Source organism: Salvelinus sp. IW2-2015, linkage group LG15, assembly GCF_002910315.2.
Source record: "Salvelinus sp. IW2-2015 linkage group LG15, ASM291031v2, whole genome shotgun sequence".
In the NCBI taxonomy this organism is placed as follows: domain Eukaryota; kingdom Metazoa; phylum Chordata; class Actinopteri; order Salmoniformes; family Salmonidae; genus Salvelinus; species Salvelinus sp. IW2-2015.
In genome coordinates this window covers 14,458,974-14,474,119 of record NC_036855.1, presented here as the reverse complement: position 1 = coordinate 14,474,119, position 15,146 = coordinate 14,458,974, and the positions used below count along the sequence as shown (strand labels likewise).

At 41.6% G+C, this 15,146-nt stretch overlaps 1 protein-coding gene across 1 annotated transcript; it reads left to right on the top strand.

Moving 5' to 3' along the window:
* Positions 1 to 1,463: 1,463 nt before the first annotated feature.
* On the top strand, positions 1,464 to 15,084 carry LOC111974866 (ectonucleoside triphosphate diphosphohydrolase 2). The gene is made up of 9 exons (XM_024002927.2): positions 1,464 to 1,692; positions 5,405 to 5,522; positions 6,173 to 6,323; positions 6,523 to 6,682; positions 6,849 to 7,076; positions 7,440 to 7,709; positions 9,794 to 9,913; positions 11,487 to 11,621; positions 14,073 to 15,084. Exons 1-9 carry the CDS (start codon positions 1,576 to 1,578, stop codon positions 14,277 to 14,279), a joined length of 1,506 nt encoding a protein of 501 aa, XP_023858695.1. The 5' UTR covers positions 1,464 to 1,575; the 3' UTR covers positions 14,280 to 15,084.
* Positions 15,085 to 15,146: the final 62 nt, after the last annotated feature.

Sequence of the window (15,146 nt, the reverse complement as noted above, 5' to 3'; positions counted from 1 at the left end):
ATCTCCTTTGAAAATGAATCATTTGACATCTGCAGGCAGATGAGCAGAATCATAGGCCTAATTTGTATCGATCTGACAGCTGCCTTTAACCCAGGTCGCCATGCTATATTGACGGATGGTTAGTCTCACGATCTTTGCTGTTGAAAGAAGCATGGACACCAATGAAGAAGATAGACATGGAATGTAGGTTACTGCTGGTTCAGTTGTGGTTGAATTAACCAGAGTTGGGTAATTTTCTCAAAGCATAGACCAGGGTATGTCTGTAGGTTGCCTCATATAGAATTGTGAGAGAGTAGCACCCTCCACTGGTTCAAATTAGAGAAACATTTCAAATGGAGGTAAATAAAGAGACAGTAATATAGTACATATGACAAACTTTTTCATATAACATATAACTTTTTCAAAAGTCTAGCATTTATATTGATCTTGATATGGAATTATTCCAATCTTTCAGCGCAGCAAAACCTGACCAATAGAGATATCAAGTACAGAGAGAACATTTTCACCAATCAAGAGTTGAAGTTTTGCATCATCGATCAAAATCTGTCAATTAGCTTGATATTCTTATTCATCACAATTTTACCTGATTCGTCAAAGAAGTTGTGATGACAACATTGTGCCACAAGAGGGTGACTTATAGTCTTCTTCCTAATGGTATTTTAACAGGAAACATGTTTCTATTAAATGTTTGTGGACCTGCTGTAGGCTAATATGATCAAAATATCAAATGGCGGCACAGTGTTGTTCTGTGTGTGTTCTTCCAGACTTCACTCTCACTCTACGGCGATCATGACCAGCAGAGACATCTGTGGCTTCAGACCAACTGCAGGGCACCATTACACCATCATTTCAGATGTGACTGACAATCTGCATTTAATATTACCCTGAATGCCTCTTAGAGAGCAAACAGTAATGGGGTGTGAATGGCAAAAAAAGAAGAGTTTTCCAACCACTGAAAGAGCATTTATGGGTAAAAAGAAAGCATTCTTCTGGCCTTTATGACATGGTTCTGATGTTATCACTTCAGCTGAACAAAGGTTACATGTGACTAATGTGAATACCAACATGATGTCATCAACTCACTGTGAAAACCGTAGGCCTAGTAGTCCTTGTTTGGCATTTCACTGTTTTTCCAACTGTAGAGTTGTAGTTTGTTGGTGGTTACTGTACACCTTAAACTAGCTGCTGAGCTAGACATGCCCTTTTATAACCTGTTCTAATTTGCATTCTCATGAGTATCCAAAACACAATTGTATTTGGTCCCCTTTAAGACTTTCATCCTACTCAACACTGTCATTCAATCAAATAATCTCTTCTCCAGAGTAAATTCAGGTTTTATCACTGGTGTGTTTACCACCACTGTGGGTCCATCATGAAAAAATATCAAATTATTATCAGGGCATGTGTTGATAGGACAATGGATCTGGCCAAACCCACATCTGCACTCTCCCACAGAAGTATTACGCTTTCCTCATGCATGGGTTCGCTGTTATTCTTATTTTTCCTGGCACGGGCTGTGGCACCAGCAACTGGCTCGTTTGTCGGTCTCTGTGACAGAAGCGACAGGGCAGCCTCATGAGTACCCAGTACCGTCAAGTCATAGCCCCGGCCGTGTTCCTGCTACTGGGAATAGCAGGGATTCTACTGGTCGTCATCCCGATTGACGACGTGAGGGAACCTCCACAATTCATGGTAATAACGTTCGTTACCTTTTCTCATGTTTACGGGTGAGAAAATGAAAGTACTTACCGTATTTGCATACACCTGTCGATGAGTGGTTTAGCCAATAATTTCACGACATAGTCTAGATCAAATTTGAGAAAATAACGTTAGGTCTGATGTGATAACAGTATTATATAATCTTACTTAATCATTGCAGGGACTGATCACTACACAGGTTGTTTAATTAATGCACCAGTTGGTGCCAAGCTGTTACAAATATAATATTGTATGTAGGCTATAGCCCTACAGCTTGCTTGCAGGACTGAAAAGCTGAAAAGATGTTGGTTATAATGTTATGAAGGCATGCGATAAGAGAGGCTAGGAAAACATAGGACTATTTTGAATATTTTTGCTAACAACATAAGATATAATAGCATTTAGCCTACTATAATAACATTTGTTAACAATATTCTTGGTGTTTGTGCACTATGGGGTCACTAGGGTTGGGTAGGTTACTTTCTAAATGTAATCAGTTACAGTTACTAGTTACCTGTCCAAAATTGTAATCAGTAATGTAACTTTTAGATTACCCAAACTCAGTAATGTAATATGATTACATTCAGTTACTTTAAGATCAATTTCCCCTTAACAGGTATTAGAAGAAGACAAAAATGTACAGTACCAGTCAAAAGTTTGGATGCACCTACTCATTCAAGGGTTTTCTTAATTTTTTATATTTTCTACATTGTAGAATAATAGTGAGGACATCAAAACTATGAAATAACACATATGAAATCATTGTTTAGGGTGGCAGGTAGCCTAGTGGTTAGAGCATTGGGCCAGTAACTGAAAGGTTGCTGGATCGAATCCCTGAGCTGACAAGGTAAAAATCTGTCGTTCTGCCCCTGAACAAGTCAATAACCCCACTGTTCCCCGGTAGGCCGTCATTGTAAATAAGAATTTGTTCTTAACTGACTTCCCTAGTTCAATAAAGGTTACATGTAGTAACCAAAAAAGTGATAAACATATCAAAATATATTTTAAATGTGAGATTCTTCAAAATAGCCACCCTTTACCTTGATGACCTCTTTGCATTCTCTTAACCAGCTTCACCTGTTTTGTTGGGAACGGATTACAGTTACCTTTTTTTTGTAATCCATTACATTACATGTAATCCGTTACTCCCCAACTCTGGGGGTCACTGGGAAACCACCCAGAGCTACAACTCAACTGTTATTCCAAAGTTTTTATCAGGGGTCCATTCACCAACTTGCTATTCCTCACATTGTAATCGGTGTTTTAAAAAAATCCACTGTTTGATTTGAATGTGGGCTTAATGTTGCTTTCCCTCTTAACACAAAGGAGCAGGTGGAACTACTAAAGTGGTGATGATATGCATTGCCGCAGGGTTCAGAGTTCTGCATTAGTGCATCACAATTGCAATTCATATCCAAGCTATTGTTTGTCAATTGAAGACTTATACTGAACAAAAATATAAAAGCAACATGCAACAATTTCAAAGATTTTACTGATATACAGGCCCTAATCTATGGATTTCACATGACTGGGAATACAGATATGCATCACGGACCAGTAAGTATCTGGTGTAACCACCATTTGCCTCATGCAGCGCGACACATCTCCTTCGCATAGAGTTGATCAGGCTGTTCATTGTGGCCTGTGGAATGTTGTCCCATTCTTTTTCAATGGCTGTGCGAAGTTGCTGGATATTGGCGGGAACTGGAACACGTCGTACACGGGAACTGGAACACCCTTCATGTAACAAGACACCATACACACCCAAACATGCTCAATAGGTGATATGTCTCATGAGTATGCATTCCATGGAAGAACTGGAACATTTTCAGTTTCCAGGAATTGTGTACAGATCCTTGCAACATGGGGCCATGCATTATCATGTTGAAACATGAGATGATGGCGGTGATGAATGGCACGACAATGGGCCTCAGGATCTCATCACGGTATCTCTGTGCATTGAAATGCCATTGATGAAATGCAATTCTGTTCGTTGTCCGTAGCTTATGCCTGCCCATATCATAACCCCACCACCACGAGGCACTCTGTTCACAACATTGACATCAGCAAACCGCTTGCCCACACTACGCCATACACTACGCCATCTGCCCGGTACAGTTGAAACCGGGATTGATTTGTGAAGAGCACACTTCTCCATCTTACCAGTGGCCATCGAAGGTGAGCATTTTCCCACTGAAGTCAGTAACGATGCCGAGCGGCAGTCAGGTATAGACCATGGTGAGGATGACAAGCACGCATATGAGCTTCCCTGAGACGGTTTGACAATTTGTGCAGAAATTCTTTGGTTGTGCAAACCCACAATTTCATCAGCTGTCTGGGTGGCTGGTCTCAGACGATCCCGCCGGTGAAGAAGCCAGATGTGGAGGTCCTGGGCTGGTGTGGTTACACGTGGTCTACAGATGTTAGGCCGGTTGGACGTACTGCCAAATACTCTAAAACAACATTGGAGGCGTCTTATGGTAATTTAATGTTAATTTCTCTATCTGGCAAATGCTCTGGTGGATATTCCTGCAGTCAGCATGCCTATTGCACACTCCCTCAACTTAAGACATCTGTGGCATTGTGTTGTACAACAAAACTGCACATTTTAGAGTGGCATTTTAAAGTTCCCAGCATAAGGTACACCTGTGTAATGATCATGCTGTTTAATCAGCTTCTTGATAATCAATCCACCTGACAGGTGTGGCATATCTTGGCACAGCAGAAATGCTCACTAACAGGGATGTAAACAGATTTGTGCACAAAATTTGAGAGAAATAAGCTTTTTGTGCTTATGGAACATTTCGGGGATCTTTTATTTCAGCTCATGAAACATGGGACCAACACTTTACATGTTGTGTTTATATTTTTTGTTCAGTGTATTTTATGCTTCATTCAGTAGAATACGATTCATTCTTGGAATCTGTAGAAACAATGCTCTCTAAAGCATCCCGAACCGGTTATATATATTCCCCATTACAAAGGCAATACAATAAACCACAAATGCAATATTATTTATACTATGGATGTGCATAATGTGGAGTTAAAAAGTTAGATTAAATTTAACAATTTAACGAAGACATGTCAGAGACAGACAAATACTGAAACTTGGAGATGAGTAAACCAGCATTTCTGCAATTTGGCAATGCAATGCACCTGGACTGCACACTTGTTCAGATACAGCTCTGCCTGACATGCAGTATCTTGCCTAATAAACCCAACCTCAGAGCATTCACTGGAAAACCTTTCTGAAATCAAGCCCAACTTCAAAGGCAAGCATAAAAGGAAGGGATAAAAGACCAGAAAATAAAAGGCGAAAATGAAAGATGTAGAGAGAATAAAAGATATGCATGCCTCTTTTATTCAGCAAATTTTCTATTGTCTCTTTTGGTTACTTTTATCCTTTCTTTCTTTCTGTCCTCAACGGTTACTTTGGTGACCTTTTGTGGCCATACTGTATTAATGAGAAACACATTTTGAAGGACCAGATGTTGGTCAGCGATACTTTGACTTTGCTGTGGGAACCTTTCACTGTGCAGGGGAAATAACACACATTTTGAAAATAAAAGCACTGAAATGTCAACAGGTGTAAGATGTACAATAAATGTAAAAAGTACTGTAGTATTGCCAGGTAAATTCTGAAACGTGTTGCTTATTTACATTTAGCCTGTTTCTCTGACTTTTCCAACCGTTCTGTCTGTTTCAGTATGGAGTAGTCCTGGATGCTGGCTCGTCCCACACTGCTATGTACATCTACAAGTGGCCAGCTGATAAACAAAATGGCACTGGCATTGTTACTCAGCACAGCGAGTGCCATGTCAAGGGTAAGAGTGCTTTTGCTAATACACTATTAGGTATCAACCCCTAACACACCCACTAAAACTGAAGAGATTGCATATGTTAATGTGACACACACAATATCCACCTCACCTATTTCAGGGAAAAGTGGAGCTATTACCATATTTCTCATATCTATCCATTCCAAATCTACATGAAATGCTTAGGGTAAGGGCTAGTATTGGATTTCGAATTCAGTAGTGTCTATCAGAGGCAGAAAGGCTGCCACTCATCCAGTGTTGGTGTTCTGGAAACTTTCACTTCTACTTACATTTTTCTCCAAAGGAATGAGGAATGACCGGTCAGAGACATTCATATTACAGAAGTGATTTTTCACAGTAATTATTTTTGTATAATTCTGTTTAACTGAGTGGTCAGGTTCCTGTTTTTATGCCATGTACGCTGTTTGACCTCTACATTTCTTCCTCTAATACTAAAGTTTGGTTTCAGTTGAGCAGGTTACCATAGAAACACTTGTGAAATTGTATTCCATCCATTCAGAAACATGTTCTCTTACATGAAAGACAAAAGGTCAGGCACAAGTCAAAATTGGCAGAAGTCATGTGCACTTTGTGGTATTTATTTTCTGATTTCTATTGTATTCTACTCTATTCTTTTCTGTTGTATACATACCCAGGAGGAGGGGTATCCAGCTATGCAGGTGAGCGAGGGGGTGCAGGACGCAGTCTGGAACCCTGTCTGGATCAGGCTTTGAAAGACATCCCCAAATCCAGACACCACCTCACCCCATTGTATCTGGGAGCCACAGCGGGTATGAGGCTTCTGAAGTGAGTGGGCAACACACCATTAAATGTACTTTCAGATCAGATACACAGTGCAATAGCATCTTCCATTCATGGATTATTTGAGCTGTCACATTAGAATGACTAATGAATGGCTTTATACTTACTGTATGTTGGATAATGACAACATTTTGATAGGAACAGATCTAGACAATAATGTCTATTTCCTCTCTCTTTCCCACAGTATATCCAACCCCATAGAGTCAGAGAAGATACTAAAGGAAGTTGGCAGCAAGCTGCATACTTATCCTTTCGACTTCAGAGGGGCGACCATCATGAGTGGACAGGAGGAGGGGGCATATGCCTGGGTTACTGTAAACTACCTGTTAGAGAACTTTATCAAGGTGAGGCTCCAGAGTCCGCATCAGAGCCATTCAAGACAACGGAGGAATAAATGTTAAGCAGTGTTGGCAATGTAGATGAATAAGAAACATTGGTTTGTTTTTATTGTTTCTCAAGACGAACTGGCTGTCATTTAATTTCCTTTTCATTCTTTCTTTTGTCACTTAGTATGGCTTTGTGGGGCATTGGCTTAGTCCTGGCAGAGATACAGTGGGTGCTCTGGACTTCGGAGGCGCCTCCACTCAGATTACCTTTGAGACCGCAGACGTGGTGGAGGACAAGAGTAACGTCATGGAGCTGCATCTTTATGGTAGAGACTACCACCTATACACACAGAGCTTCCTGTGCTACGGCAGGGACCAGGTCTTACGCAGACTGCTGGCTCACTTGGTTAAGGTAACACACGTTCTCCTAAAACACAGTAGCATTACAAACACAGAATGATTGAGTACATCACAAACCAAAGTGCATAATGTAAAAACATAGATCAATGTTAGGCTCAAATATTGTACATCACAGGAGGTTGGTGGTACCTTAATTGGGGTGAACGGGCTCGTTGTAATGGCTAGAGTGGAATCAGTGGAATGGTATCAAATACCTCAAACACATGGTTTCAATGTATTTGATACCATTCCATTTGTGCCGTTCCAGTCATTATTATGAGCCGTCCTCCCCTCAGCAGCCTCCACTGCAACTTATATCCATTTATCATGAGGATATGGCTACAGAGGTATGTCTTTTGTCTCCTCTGTCTCTCAGACTCAAGGTGCTGGGCCCCATGTATCACACCCCTGCTATCCAGCAGGTTTCAATGTCTCCATGAAGTTGGACAAGGTGTTTGACTCCCCATGCACGGCAGACCAAATGCCCACTCCCTACAGCCCCCAGGACCCACTGACGGTGATTGGAACTGGGCATTACCAGCACTGCCTGGGCAACATGTCCAAGATATTCTCCTTTGACAGGTGCTCTTTCTCCAAGTGCTCCTTTGATGGAGTCTTTCAGCCCAACGTCACTGGTAGCTTCATGGTGAGGAGGATCCCCTGCATGGAACGCACTTTAGGATCAATATATGGTTCACTGTCAGAATAGATCCCAGGTTCTTTCAAATGTACACAGTATCCTAATATTTAGTTACAATGCATTCGGAAAGTATTCAGACCCCTTGACTTTTTCCACATTTTGTTACATTTGGGGGGCTCCCGAGTGGCGCAGCAGTCTAGGGCACTGATTCTTAGTGCAAGAGGCATCAATACCGTCCCTGTTTCAAATCCAGGCTGTATCACATCTGGCCGCCCTCAGGGAGTCCCATTGGGCGGCGCACAATTGGCCCAGGTTTGGCCGGGGTAGGCCATCATTGTAAATAAGAATTTGTTCTTAACTGACTTGCTTAGTTAATTAAATATAAATAAATCATTACAGCCTATTTCTAAAATTGATTAAATATTTTTTTCCCTCATCAATCTACACACATAATGACAAAGCAAAAACAGGTTTTTATAAATGTTTACACATTTATATAAGTATTCAGACCCTTTACTCAGTACTTTGTTGAAGCACCTTTGGCAGCTATTAAAGCATCGAGTCTTCTTGGGTATGACGCTACAAGCTTGGCACACCTGTATTTGGGGAGTTTCTCCCATTCTTCTCTGCAGATCCTCTCAAGCTCTGTCAGGTTGGATGGGGAGCGTTGCTGCACAGCTATTTTCAGGTCTCTCCAGAGATGTTCAATCGGGTTCAAGTCCGGGCTCTGGTTGGGCCACTGAAGGACAGTCAGAGACTTGTCCCAAATCCACTCCTGCATTGTCTTGGCTGTGTGCTTAGGGTCGCTGTCCTGTTGGAAGGTGAACCTTCACCCCAGTCTGAGGTCCTGAGCGCTCTGGAGTAGGTTTTCATCCAGGATCTCTCTGTACTTTGCTCCGTTCATCTTTCCCTCGATCCTGACTGGTCTCCCTGTTCCTGCCTCTGAAAAACATCCCCACAGCATGATGCTGCCACCACCATGCTTCACTGTAAGGATGGTGCCAGGTTTCCTCCTGATGTGACACTTGGCATTCAGGCCAAAGTGTTCAATCTTTGTTTCATCAGACCAGAGAATCTTGTTTCTCATGGTCTGAGTCCTTTAGGTGCCTTTTGGAAAACTCCAAGTGGGTTGTCATGTGCCTTTTACTAAGGAGTGGCTTCCGTCTGGCCACTCAACCATAAAAGCCTGATTGGTGGAGTGCTGCAGAGATGGTTGTCCTTCTGGAAGGTTCTCCCATCTCCACAGAGAAACTCTGGAGCTCTGTCACAGTGACCATCGGGTTCTTGGTCACCTCCCTGACCAATGCACTTCTCCCCCGATTCCTGGTGGTTCCAAACTTCTTCCATTTTAAGAATGATGGAGGCCACTGTGTTTTTGGGACCTCCAATGCGGCAGATTTTTTTTGGTAACCTTCCCTAGATCTGTGCCTTGACACAATCCTGTCTTGGAGCTCTATGGACAATTCATGGCTTGGTTTTTGCCCTGACATGCACTGTCAACTGTGGGACGTTCTATAGACAGGTGTGTGCCTCCAAATCATGTCCAATCATTTGAATTTACCACACAGGACATCACAAGGATGATCAATGGAAACAGGATGCACCTGTGCTCAATTTGGAGTCTCATAGCAAAGGGTCTGAATACTTATGTAAATAAGGAATTTCTGTTTTTTATTTGTAAAAAATGTGCACAATTTTTTCTCTCCTGTTTTTGCTTTGTCATTATGGTGTATTGTGTGTATATTGATGAGGAATTATTTTTATTTAATCCATTTTAGAATAAGGCTGTAACGTAACAGAATGTGGAAAATGTGTCTGAATACTTTCCGAATGCACTGTATGTACTTTGGTACAAGCTATTTAACAATAAGATGGATTGATTTCCTTTCAGGCAAGTATTTATTTGCTGAATTTTGGTCAGAACAATAGGGTTTTATGTTTTCATTCATAGGCTATGTCACTGTATGCCATCGCATGCAGACAAATCCCACAGCCTCATGAGATTAATTAGACAGGCTAATCCTCTGGGTATTGCTCTGATGTCAAGGGTTGAGCAATCTGAGCAATCTGTTTTATTTTCCTCTCCACAGGCGTTCTCTGCCTTCTTCTACACTCATGTCTTCCTGCAGCGCACCACTGGCATCACTGTAACAACCCCCACTCTACTGGAGGGAGCCACCCACACTGTCTGCAACATGAGCTATCAGGAAGTACTGTACTGCTGGGCTCAGCTGACTGACTCAGGCTATTCTTACACTATTCTTATGGTTTTCTTGCTCTAAAGCACATTCTCTTTTTCTCACATTTTCTCAGAACACTTAGAAAAAAAGGTGCTATCTAGAACCTAAAAGGGTTATTCGGCTGTCCCCATAGGAGAAACCTTTGAAGAACCCTGGTTCCAGATAAAATGCTTTTGGTTCCAGGTAGAACCCTTTTGTGTTCCACGTAGAGGCCTTTTGAGTTCCATGTAGAACCCTTTCCACAGAGGGTTTTACATGGAACCCAAAAGGGTTCTTCATGGAAACAAAAAGGGTTCTTCCTGGAAGCAAAAAGGGTCCTACATGGAAGCAAAAAGTGTTATCCTATGGGGACAGTCGAAGAACCCTTTTGGAGCCCTTTTTTTCTAAGCGTGTACAGTGAATCTCGTATTACAGCAACTGAGTCAAATAGCATAAGAGGGTGGACGTTCTCCCAAATGTTGAATGCTGGGAAGAAAATATCTACTAATTATGTTACATGGAGGGTAGCAGGCACTGCACAGGATTATCAACTGAGTGAAAGGAGATCTAATAGTCAGGGAATTTAATTCCATTACCGGCATTTTGGATGTTTTCTGAGCACGTATGAAAATGTCCTGTTGATGTGTGTATCAAGGGAGGCAGGTGGGAGGAGCTATTGTAATGGCTGGAATTTTGTATTATTATTTATCGGGAGCCATTTGATTTTATGGCTCCCGAGTGGCACAGCGGTCTAAGGCACTGCATCTCAGTACTAGAGGCGTCACTACAGACACCCTGGTTGGAATCCAGGCTGTATCACAACTGGCCGTGATTGGGGGTCCCATAGGGCGGCACACAATTGGCCCAGCGTCGTCCCGGGTTTAGCCCGGTGTAGGCCGTCATTGTCTATAAGAAATTGTTCTAAACTGACTTGCCTAGTTAAATAAAGGTTACATTTAAAATATATATATATATGAACTACAACTTTAGACAAATTATTTTATTTTAAAGAAACAATACAACTAAGAATGTGTGTGTGTGTATCCATCAGTTACGTTGGGGGCGGCAGGTAGCCTAGTGGTTAGAGCATTGGGCCAGTCACCGAAAGGTTGCTAGAGCGAATCCCCACGCTGACAAGATAAAAACCTGTTGTTCTGCCCCTGAACAAGGCAGTTAGCTCACTGTTCCTAGGCCGTCATTGTAAATAAGAACTTGTTCTTAACTGACTTGCCTAGTTAAATAAAAGTTAAATAAAAAATATTGGGGAGAGCTGTGAGATGTTTATTTGTTTTTTTAAACCAGGTTTGCTGTTCATTTACACTATATGAGATGGGAATTCCATGCAATCATGGCATGTATAATACTGTACATTTAATTTAATTTGTTGTCTGGAATGGAATCAATGGAAACAAAGTGTTTAACGCCGTTCCATAGATTCCATTACAGCCTTTACAAAGATCCCATCCTCTTATTGCTCCTCTCACCAGCAAGTGAAGAGAGGAATACTAAGAATTCTATGAAATTAACATTGTCATCTTTTTCTAACGCCCCTCCACATAAACAGATGCTAGAGAAGGCCCCAGACCAGAAGGGTCGTCTACAGGATTACTGTGCAGCCTCTGTCTTTATCCAGGTCCTCATGCTCCAAGGCTATGGCTTTGATGAGCTCTCCTTCTCTCGGATCTCTTTTCAGAGAAAGGTGAGCAGCAAAGTAAACCTTATGAATGTTTGACTCTATTTCAATTAGGGATGCACGATATATCGGTGAACATATCGCAATCGGCCGATATTAGCTAAAAATGCCAACATCGGTATCGGCAGATGTCTAGTTTAACGCCAGATGTGCAAAACCTATGTCAAAGCTGACGTGCATACTTATATAACGAAGGTAAATGACTAATGACGCCACGTAAAATGTTGCACTATACTGCAACACAGCATTCTAACCTAGCCCACAATGTCTGCTGTGTGGATCGAGCAGTCAACAAGTCAAGCAGTCATTTGAAAGAGTAACACAATTTCAGCGAGACAACTCAAAGGCGAAATCCATTAATTGCCCTTGACAATCAACCGTTCTCTGTCGTGGGTGATGTTGGCTTTCAAGGACTGGTCGAGCACCGGTTAACACTACCAAGTGCGCTATTTTTCCGATGTTGCCCTACCGGAGTTACACAGTAATAGAGTACATACTGTAATGAAACAGGCAGGGAGCAGGTCTCGAACCCTCGACCTTCTAGCCCGAGGTCCGTCGCGCTATCGACTCTACCGCAAAAGCATGCTCATGCGCCAGAGTCGATTTCCGCTATTATAAACCCAGGGTCGTTATACTACTCCCTCCTTTCAAAGAGCGCGTCCTCGCGCTAGCTTGCGACTCTACGTCTTATAGGAACGCGCTCACCGGCCAAGCACACGCACTGTCGTGGATGCAAGGTCCGAGCACTTCTGACACCAGTGTAATGAAAGGGCAGGGAGCAGGTCTCGAGCCCTCGACCTTCTAGCCCGAGGTCCGGCGCGCTATCGACTGTGCCGCAAAAGCCTGCTCAAACGGTAGAGTCTATTTCCGCGATTATAAACCCAGGGTCGTTACAATACTATGGCACGCGTTTGGGTCTGTGTGTAACAGTATAACTTGCAGAACAAGGGGAACCACTACTTCTAGGTTTCAGAGCAAGTGACGTAACCGACTGAAAGGCTGCTAGCGCGCACCACCGCTAACTAGCTAGCCATTTCACATCCGTTACATGTGCATATCAAAAAAGATACAGTAGCACTATCAAAGCTGTACCAAAAAGTCAGCAAGCACTGGCCACGAACGATGCGTTTACAATACCGCGTTAGTAATTAAGCATAATTTGTTCGACCGCAACTTCTGGGGTATCTGGCTTTAGCTTGGTACCTAGCTAGCACCAATACAACCAGCCTGAAAACAATGACCAGTAAAAACTGCAGTCATTTTCATTATTCTTAGCAATGATTTAGAAATCCTTGTAAGTATTATCTAGGTTGCCACTTGTACGAAAATTGAACTTCAGTTAATTAAGATAAATAGCTAGCCAGCTACTTAACTCTGTTGCCCAAAGCTAACGTTATAAGCAGCCAGTTAGCTTCATCTGGCTAGGGAGGATCGACCGGACCGGGCTATGTGTTGTGAAGCTAGCCACAATAAGGATTAGGGACAATAGTGGAAATTGCGGTTTGCCTTCAACATAAAAGTGTGTCATTGACAGTGATGCAAATGAATACAAATAGTAGAATTATGGCATACTTTTATTTTGGGGGGGAAGAACATTGTTTGCATCCATGAGCTAGCTAGATTTTTTTAATGACCAGCACTGTAGGTGCACAAGACAACTTTACCAGCATCATAGCATACGTATCGATGAATCGTTGTGACATGAAATACGAGTGATAGTGTAATCAATGTGTAATAACTACTTTTAAAATGAATGAACGCATTAAAGTATTATGTGACGTGCAGTCATATTCAGGTCCTGATTGGTCAACAAGCTGATTTGACACGTCAAATAGTGTTATTTGACACATCAAATAGTGTTAAATAGTATATTTTTTGACACGCAAAGACCCAAACGGCGTTCCTTAGAAATCCTGGTTGAGAATGAAACGACTGAACAAATGAACAAAGAAACAGCATAGCAAGTAAGTGAAAGAAATAGGTTTTGATTATGTTTCACTGGTAATGGGGACATACATAAATGGCAACAAAATAACTTTTTGGTCTGTGTGGTGCGTGTGTAACCTTTATTTAACTAGGCAAGTCAGTTAAGAACAAATTCTTATTTACAATGACGGACTACCCTGGCCAAACCCGGACGACGCTCTCCCAATCACGGCCGGATGTGATACATCCTGGATTCGAACCAGGGACTGTAGGGATGCCTCTTGCACTGAGATGCAGTGCCTTAGACCGCTGCGTCCATGTGTGTGTGTTAACAATTTAACTGTACTAGAATGCTTAAAAGGCCGCTAAATTTTTAAATATCGGATATCGGTATCAGTCAAAAATGTCATATTGGTGCATCACTAATTTCAATGCAATAAAAGCTAGTTCCATATAGATGTTTAATGTACCCCTTGACAACTGTATAGAATTTGGAGTTCAGTTATGATTTGTTTTTCTTATTTTGTGCAGGCAGGAGACACCTCTATTGGCTGGGCCCTGGGTTACATGCTGAGTCTGAGCAGTCTGTTGCCAGGGGAGAGCATGGGACTGAGGAAGGCTCTGCGCCCCGAGGCCTGGGCTGGTCTCATCTTCCTCTTTGTCTTCCTCATCCTCATTGTGTCTGTATTTCTTCTACTGAAGACCTGCCAAAAGAAGGACAGTGACGGCATCATCTAAGGTCTTCAAAGCACCATTTGGTTACTGTTCTTCCCAATCAGAATCATGCACTTATCAGTCCTAGAGTTTGTCATTCCAATGTCACATTTTTTAGAGGAGGCTACAGGAGAAAAGTGTACATCCAAATTTACAAAGAGATATTTCATTTGAAGTAAGATGTATTGTTGACCATTTATACTACATTTTGTAAAAGTTTTTGACATTTGGTAATGTTTAAGTGATTTAATGTCATGTACTGTAATTCCAAACCATTCTATCTCAAGTACATGTTTTATAATCAAGGAAACTGAGGATAGATTTGTAGTAGCCTATATGCAGGTATGTGAGAGGTAAAATTTAAGTGCTATATAAGCATTTCCGTTTAACCTCACATATACCGGAGTATATTACAATGCTGTAATGCAAGTGAGCCATCTGAATTCATGAATTGTTTTTTTGTGCGGTTGTTAGACTGTGTTAACTCAGGACTCTGTTGTTTGTGTGTGTCATTCTTTGCTAGCATGTCATAACATTTTAAATGAGTTACATTTATTGCTTTTTCCTTGTTGATAATCTGTCATTTTGACAGACCGTACCAAAGCAAGACTAAAAAGAAAAGGGAACCAAAATAATAAAAATCTATGAAAACCACAACCTATTATGTATTCTCTGGCTGATGTGACCTCAATTAGTAGTCTTGGTGGTCATATCAATGTTATGACATTGCGGTGACAGCTAAACATTTTGCTTTATTAAAATGTTTTTTTTTATTGGAAAATCACTTCATAGAGCCCTTGAGACTTAGATAGTCTTGTTCATGTCCCTGTTGACTGTTCCTAATTCATGTTGTATTCTTGAATCCGGGTTCCAATATGTCATTCTATGGAG

What these genes read in the sequence shown, in the direction of transcription:
- LOC111974866 (XM_024002927.2), top strand. Translation starts at nt 1,576, where the DNA reads ATGAGTACCCAGTACCGTCAAGTCATAGCCCCGGCCGTGTTCCTGCTA. An exon ending in TGTTAGAGAACTTTATCAAG is followed by an intron (nt 6,683 to 6,848) that starts GTGAGGCTCCAG and finishes TTTGTCACTTAG; the next exon opens with TATGGCTTTGTGGGGCATTG. An exon ending in TGCTGGCTCACTTGGTTAAG is followed by an intron (nt 7,077 to 7,439) that starts GTAACACACGTT and finishes TCTGTCTCTCAG; the next exon opens with ACTCAAGGTGCTGGGCCCCA.